The sequence below is a fragment of the Lipotes vexillifer genome, unplaced genomic scaffold (assembly GCF_000442215.2).
Source record: "Lipotes vexillifer unplaced genomic scaffold, Lipotes_vexillifer_v1.1 scaffold269, whole genome shotgun sequence".
NCBI lineage: Eukaryota > Metazoa > Chordata > Mammalia > Artiodactyla > Lipotidae > Lipotes > Lipotes vexillifer.
This window is the reverse complement of record NW_006799885.1, coordinates 2,019,718-2,027,517: the sequence shown is the minus strand read 5'-3', so window position 1 is coordinate 2,027,517 and position 7,800 is coordinate 2,019,718. Positions and strand designations below refer to the sequence as shown.

The 7,800-nt window shown below is 38.9% G+C and overlaps 1 protein-coding gene and 1 non-coding gene across 2 annotated transcripts in view; one reads left to right on the top strand and one right to left on the bottom strand.

Annotated features, from left to right (window-relative positions):
* Positions 1-7,800, bottom strand: part of ARHGAP10 (Rho GTPase activating protein 10) — a 342,299-nt gene that overhangs the window by 198,480 nt on the left and 136,019 nt on the right. Inside the window, exons 9-10 of the mRNA XM_007472009.1 lie at positions 4,681-4,787; positions 2,222-2,316 (exon numbers count right to left, since the gene is read on the bottom strand). Coding sequence (XP_007472071.1) covers positions 2,222-2,316; positions 4,681-4,787 — 202 coding nt within the window. The remainder of the gene's footprint in view (positions 1-2,221; positions 2,317-4,680; positions 4,788-7,800) is intronic.
* TRNAG-CCC (transfer RNA glycine (anticodon CCC)) lies at positions 4,464-4,536 on the top strand. Its single transcript has one exon. It is a non-coding gene; the product is annotated as a tRNA-Gly (tRNA).

Sequence of the window (7,800 nt, the reverse complement as noted above, 5' to 3'; positions counted from 1 at the left end):
CTACACCACACCAATCCATAACCCTTCCAACCACTCCTGCCGTTTCTAAACTTTCTCTACTCTGCCAGAGTTAGTTTTGAAAAATATAACTCTATCACTCAGTGCCCTGCTTAAAACCATTTAATAGGTTAAACTCAAAAACCTCAAGGTCAGGCCTTTGCCCCCCTTCTCAAGCCTCCTGTCCCATCCTCCCTGGCTCTCTGCTCCAGTGATGCTGGGTGTCCCCCGGGCCGGGGGGGACCTCAAGCAGACCACGCTCTCTCTTGTCTCCAGAACTTTACACATATTATACATCACTCTGCCTGGAATGTGTCTCAATCCTAGCTGACTCCAAATAAACCTTCAGTTATCAATTTAGACGTCAGATCCTCTGTACGCCTTTCTTGAATCACTTAGACGATTAGTGGTCCCTCTACACCCAGTTCCCAGACAGCAGCTCTGAGTGTCAATGGAAATAAATTAGAGATTTCTGCAAGAAGAATGAAGCTGAGAGGTTAAGGATCCAGGCCCCCTACCCCACTTTAATAAGGGAACTCTCTTTTTCTTTTTCTATTTCACATATGCATAAATGTAAAGGTTTTATTTGAAAAGAAGGCAACCCTATAAAGTAGTTTGAAAACCACTAGACTAGATCATCTTTAAGGTCTCCCCCAGTTCTGAGTATCATCCTTACAAGATGATATCATGAGGAAAATAACTACATAGTACCCCCTCATCAACCTTTACGAGGGATGGAAAGTAGTTAAAATCGTAATAAAGATCCCGATTGCAGAAGAGCACTTGGCATGATCGAGGTCTTAGAGAAAATATAGGGCTGGACAAAAATAATACGAATTGTGTTAATATATGGAAGTACTAGAATTATCCTTTCGAGACAAAGCAGATGAATCTCATTTAACACATTTTCTAGTAGACATCATTGCTGACTCGCCTCTGTCAATTATTTAGGAAACAACACACTTACATGGTTATACTCTGATGCCTGCAGCACAGTGGTTAAGAGCTTGGGCTCTAAAGGCAGATGCAAGAGTTCAAATCTCAGCTCTTCCACTTACTAGCTACGTGACCTTAGGAGAATCACTTAAGCTCTGTAGGCCGCAGTCTCTCACCATAAAATGAGAAGGATAATGTCTACCTGATAGAGCTGGGCTGAGGATGAACTGAGATAAAGCACAGAAGAATTCAGAACGCTGGCACTTAGAGAAAACTCAGTAAATGCTTACAATGGGTGTATGCACACATATTTATGCTCAAGTTGTATTACACAGCCAGAATCTCTTCTTAAAGTTTTTGAACCAGTCCTAACTGGCTTGAAATTTAACGTCTTTCCCAATGACGTTCCCTTTCATTTTTTTCCAGTCTTGGCAAAATGCATATTAAACCATCTGTCCTTTTCTTTGTAGGGCCATATTTATCATGGTGCATAAGAGCACATTTTTATGTACCTGGTCTTCAATTCATTTATTGGAAAGTAAAGCATAGATCTTCCCCCTCTGCACTAACACCATAGACTCAGTTATATCATCTGAGGGAAGAGAAGAATTAATTATTTTTGTATTCCTGGGTCCTGACCTAAAATGAACTTGTGTTTAAAAAATCTCATACTGTGAACTTTCATTATACAAGTATGAAACAGTGTTATCTAAAGACCATTGTTACCAGGGCTGGCAAGGAACCTCCACAGTGTCAGCCATTAAAAAAGGAAGTATTCTACGAGTACCATGATTTTCCTTAGTGCTTCAGGACACAGAAATAAATGCCAGACAAGTAGTAATATTGACAAACAAGCTTTGCTTTTCTTTTTCTTTTTTTTACTTCCTTCTCTCCAGCAAAGATTCTTTTCTAACTAAATAACTAAAAGTCATACCACAAGAAAAAATGAGAACTAGTCTTTGAATAAACAGAGTTTGCCTATGACCCTCCACCACATACAGAGTATATACATGGAAGGCTTAGATCAACAATGAAATGCTCCAAGGTCATTTTTTAAGTGACAACACTAGTTAAAATGATGCCAAACTTCAGCCAAGGCTAAGCTATCACTGCACAGCTAAACATAGTGACCAAGATGAAACAGCCTACAGTGAATACAGAGCCTGGAAAGATAACAAGATACCACTCTTCCAGGCCACAGACAACTCAGTTGCAATTAACTTCTATTTTTTTAAATCATTTTTTTAAATGACTCTTTTCATAAAGTCCAATAATGCCAATAACTTACCGGTCAGCAGCTTCTACATCAAAACAAAACCTTCTGTCGATGGAGTCAGTATGCCTTCTGGTACATTCTTTCAAAAAGAACACCTCTCCATCCCCCTGCAAAGAATCATTTTAAACATTCTCAAAAACTACAGTATAAACATACAGAATTAAACACCCTATATTGGATGGGGGGAGGAGACAAGGTTCAGATTTTAGGTTCCTCTATCTTATTCTCTTTCAAACCAGTTTATTTAGAGTCGTAGCCATTTTTTTTACCTTTTTATTTTATATTGAAGTATATTAACATTGTGTTAGTTTCAGATGTACAGCAAAGTGATTCAGTTATCCATATACATGTATCTATTCTTTTGCAAATTCTTTTTTGTCACTGTCCTTTTCTTAAGGTTTTCAAGATCCTGCTTTGATTACAATAAAATTAAACCAGACCTTATGAGTGCTAATTTTAAAAGGTGGATTAACAATACAGTTTCCACATGCCTATATTTGTTATTCTCTTATTGTCCCCTTGTTAAAAGAAGGATAATGTGTTTGTATGTCACACTACACTATACCATATAAAACAGTCCATATGTAACCATTTCTGACCTATAAAAACTTCAGTTCCACAGGAATCTACCTAAAAGTACACTAAGGACCCTGGATCAGCCATTGTGAGCATCTAAAGCTGGAACCACTCCAACTATATGGTTTTGCTGTTTCTTAAAGTGAATCACCCTGAATTTATCTTTCCTGAGTTTTTGTTTAAATATGGTACCATTCACCTCCCTAAACCATCCTCATCATGCTCTTTAAGAGCATTAAAGAGAGGTAGAAAACAGGAAACAGAAGCAACGCAGAAGCAGGTTCCCAGTGAGAAACTGTAAGGAGTCTGAGTAAACACTTCTAGACTATTTTAACATTTTCTGGAACATGGGGATCTCTAATATTAAACAAGCATTTGAATATAAAATTATTCCAAATATCAGTCAAGTTTTTAAATATATTTTTTTATTATTTTGTAGGTAAAACAGAAAGACACCACTAAGCAGACATGTCTTGGGACTTGACAGGAAACTCACACTCCAACCTCATGCTCAGTGTATAATTGAAATGTATAGAGATGCTGAAGTTAACCCATATTTATCCTTTTACTACAACTTCTGATTGTATCAGTGGCCCTCTGAAATGCGAAATAATCGCGGGCATTTGGTGAATGAATTGTGCACTGCTTCTGTTCATTCATGGAATTTGCTCTTTTATTATATTTGATGAGTCACTTAACAACAAATTTTGCTTTCTATGCGGCTGACACATTACATTTGACAAATATAAATTACTGCGATCTTTAAAACAACACTACCACCACAAAACAACAAACTCTCTCACGCTCAGTCTTAACCCATCACCCTCCAAGGGTGACAACCCCACTCACTTCCTCCTCTTTGCCATGGACTTGACTTTCCATGTCTATTTCAATATCACAAAAATGCGTTTGTATTATAAGCGGCTTTAAGTATTTTTCAGGAAGATGCAACGTATGTGTAAATACAAGTGAACCTGGGTTAATTCTGTATTCACATAAGAAAAATTATGCCCATCCACCCAGCAAGCAATGAATTAACCTTAAAATGCATTACCAGGTATGTGTAATACTAGTGGGAGGAGCTTTGACTGTTATTGTTGCCACGAGCTGCAGCTTCCGTTTTAAAACAAAGATCACCTTCCCTACCCAGCCAGCTCCTAAGGGCTTCTCGCCCTTTCCCAGCTATCATGAGTTCCTTTGCTTTTTACTTCTGTGGGAGGAGTAAGCTAAATGGGGAGTGTCTAAGTGAGAACATTAAAGTTTAAGTGAAAAACAGTAAACTTCGTTACAGGTCATCTACTCTATATAATTTTTTCATTTATATGAATCTATGTGTGCACGTCAGGGCTCCCGTGTAAATCCTGAGCAGACAAACCACTGAGTCATGAAAGTCTGTTGTAGGTGTTAACTGGATCTTCCAATAACAGGGACACAAAATGATTCTACTTTTCTCCTTAAAAAAAAAAAAAATCTGACCACAAAAACCCATGCCAACAATTCAGAAAACACAGGAATTATTTTCTGGCCTATTTTATTAAAAAAAAAAAAAAAAAAAAGATTTTCATTCTAAAAACAAAATGAAAGTATTTATCATGAGTGAATATAAACAACATTAAAAAGATCCCCTCAAAGACCACCTCACAGAGAATATAAAGTATAAAAGCAAAGCCTTGGGACTTCCCTGGTGGTCCAGTGGGTAAGACTCTGCGCTCCCAATACAGGGGGCCCAGGTTCGATCCCTGGTCAGGGAACTAGATCTCACATGCATGCCACACTAAGAAGCCCACATGCCGCAACTGAAGATCCTGCGTGCTGTAACTAAGACCTGTTGCAGCAAAAAATAATAAATAAATAAATATTTTTAAAAAAATAAATAAATAAAAGCAAAGACTTACTAGTTTCCCCCCAGATCTGTGCTCGAACGGAATGATGTTGAACTTCTTGGCCGCTTTCCGATACATGCAGTAGTGTTTGACCCAGCTGGAACCAAACGGAGGAGGCCCTTCAACAAGAGACATAACTTTAAATCAACAAGAACCTACTGTACTGCACAGGGAACTCTATTCAATATTCTGTAATAACCTAAATGGGAAAAGAATTTGAGAAAGGATACATATATATGTATAACTGAATCACTTTGCTGTACACCTGAAACGACCACAACATTGTTAATCAACTCTACTACAATAAAAAGTTAAGAAATAAAATAAAAATTAAATTAAAAAGGAAAGAAAAAGAAAAGATATAGGACTTTATTGTTCCTTTATGAGGACATTTTTTCCTCATAAAGAAGCAGATATGCAGGGCTTCCCTGGTGGCGCAGTGGTTGAGAGTCAGCCTGCCGATGCAGGGGACACGGGTTCGTGCCCCGGTCCGGGAAGATCCCACGTGCCGCGGAGCGGCTGGGCCCGTGAGGCATGGCCGCTGAGCCTGTGCATCCGGAGCCTGTGCTGCGCAACGGGAGAGGCCACAACAGTGAGAGGCCCGCGTACCGATTAAAAAAGAAAAAAGAAGAAGCAGCAGATATGCAGAGTTCCAAACACAACCTTGAAGAGGGAAAACCCAAGAAGCAGCCACTAACACAGCTCAAGGAAACAAATCAGCAACACAGCTGGTCTCAGACAAGGAAAAAACAAGGGGAAATAAGAAGGCTCCTAGAGACAGTCCTAAGAGGTTTCAGCAACACGGAAGTAATTTAAAGACATACTTTTCAAATAATTTGCTAGACTGTTATCTCATACCTGAAAATCTCTTAATTGTAAACTATGCTTCTTGTTTGTGTCTACGTATGAAGAGCTCATGAGGGTTTCAAGAATTCCGCTGAATATATGTGATGGTTTTAGATTTAATTCTGGCCTCTAAAAAATGACAGAACTGTAGAATCACAGTGCAGAAAAGCATTTAGTCTATAAATCGATCTAGTGCTTTAAATCCACTAAAGCACCTTGTAAGTAGCTGCCCTTACTAACAATGGTAAAGCTAAGCTTTCTTGCAGCATATGGGATCTTCGTTCCCCGACCAGAGATCGAACCCGTGTCCCTTGCATTGGAAGCACAGTCTTAACCACTGGACCGCCAGGGAAGTCTTACTGTCTTTTTAATCTAAAAAGTCTTAGGCTTAGACCAAATGCCTGAGAAATGGCAAAGCCAAACCTCAGAGTCTTTGGCCCCAAATATTAAGGAAGGTCCTTCACTGATTAAGCTGCCATCCCCTCCTGACACCACCCAACCCTACTCAACCAGCTCTGAGCATAGAGATTAGTGATGGTTTTTCACACCATCCAAGCTTCAGGCAGTACTGCATGAGAGGGTGCAACATGGACTCCAGCCTAGGACAATTCCAGCATTGAGGAGGTGTATGATCCAAGAAACATTGTTTACTCCTCAGTGTTTCCATGTTCTCATTGGTAAATGGGGTGATAACAGCACCGTACACTTCATAGGGGTTTTTAATGGATTAAATGAAACAAGTTGGATAAAGCGTTTAGCACAGTGCCTGGCATACTGCTAACAAGTGAAGAATTCTGTTACCATCTTTTTGTTTGTTTTTTTTCAGTCCAATTTCAGTCCCGTTTCTCTCAAAGCCAGTAAGTTAAGCAAGAGTTATGAATCTAAAAATCAAAATTTCCTGTGATTTTTCACTTTTGACATATAATACAAAATTTCTATCCTTCTCATGTCTCTACCCTGTATTTTTAGTTCTTTCAAATTAAATAAACAAACTGAGATTAAGAGGATAAAAAAAAACTTAAAGGCAGAGGGAAGGATTGGGAGCTTGGGATTAACAGACGCAAACTAGTAAATATAGGACGGATAAACAACAAGGTCCTACAGTACAGCACAGGCAACAATATTCAATATCCTGTGATAAACCACAATGGAAAAGAATATGAAAAAGTATATATATATGTATAACTGACTCACTTTGCTGTACAGCAGAAATTAACACAACACTGTAAATCAACTATACTTCAATACAATTTTTAAAAAATAAAACATTCACTCTACACACACTTCAATAGCTGTTGTGCTATTGTTCCTAATGGCACCTTTAGAAATGGCATGCTGTTACTGTTCAACCAAAATATGTAAAAACAAATTACCTCTCAGTTTTTTTGAAGAAAAAAAAAAAGAGTAAAAAATTAGAAAAATTTAGAGTTCTGCCATGCCAGTAACTGTTCATCATGAGCCGTGAAGGCTAAGCCCACATTAAATAAGGGCAAATGGAAAAAGAACCCCTATTCTGCGACTGCATATAACATGAACACCCGTATCACATGGCTGTTCCATGAGTCTCTCTGCTATGAAATTGGTCAGTTTGAAAGTCCTGTAAATCAGCCACTTAACAAACAAAAACTCTAAAGCACCCTGACTACAGTCAAAGGCGGGAAGGGAGAGAAACAGGAAATACGGAAACATTTTCACATACTCCTCCCCCTACTGACTAGCAATCAAGCTCTACAGTTGAAGAGGTAAACTTTAAGAGCTTCGTTAAAATAAGACCAAACTGTCAGAAGTCTGAAATCGTCCTGGGGTGCCTTAATTTCAAAATAAGGATACTCTACACACTGCATAACAACTAAGATGGCAACAATGCAGAAAATTCAGTGAGACAAGTTAGCATGCCAACTAGGAGTACTTTTTTGTAGCCGTATGCAATTGCCCTGAGAATTTCAACAAGAACCAAAAAACGATCTCAAATAAATGTGCAAAGAAATAATGTGAAAGAAGAGAAATATGTCCTTCTTGACTTTAACATGGAGGAACAGAGTTATGGGGAGAGCGGTGCATACGTATATGAATATGTGTGTCTGTGTGTGTGAGTGAGAGAAAGATGGGGGGGAGAGGAAATGAGGAAAAACGTACCATCCCACCTCGCTTTCAGCCTGTCACCAAATCCCGGCTCCCTTGCAAGCAAGTTTTAACAAAGTGTGGCACAGAATTCGAGGGGTGTGGCTGGAAAGCAGGGTGCTCACAGAGTTCCTAATCTCACCGTCCCCTCCCTAGAGCAGGAAT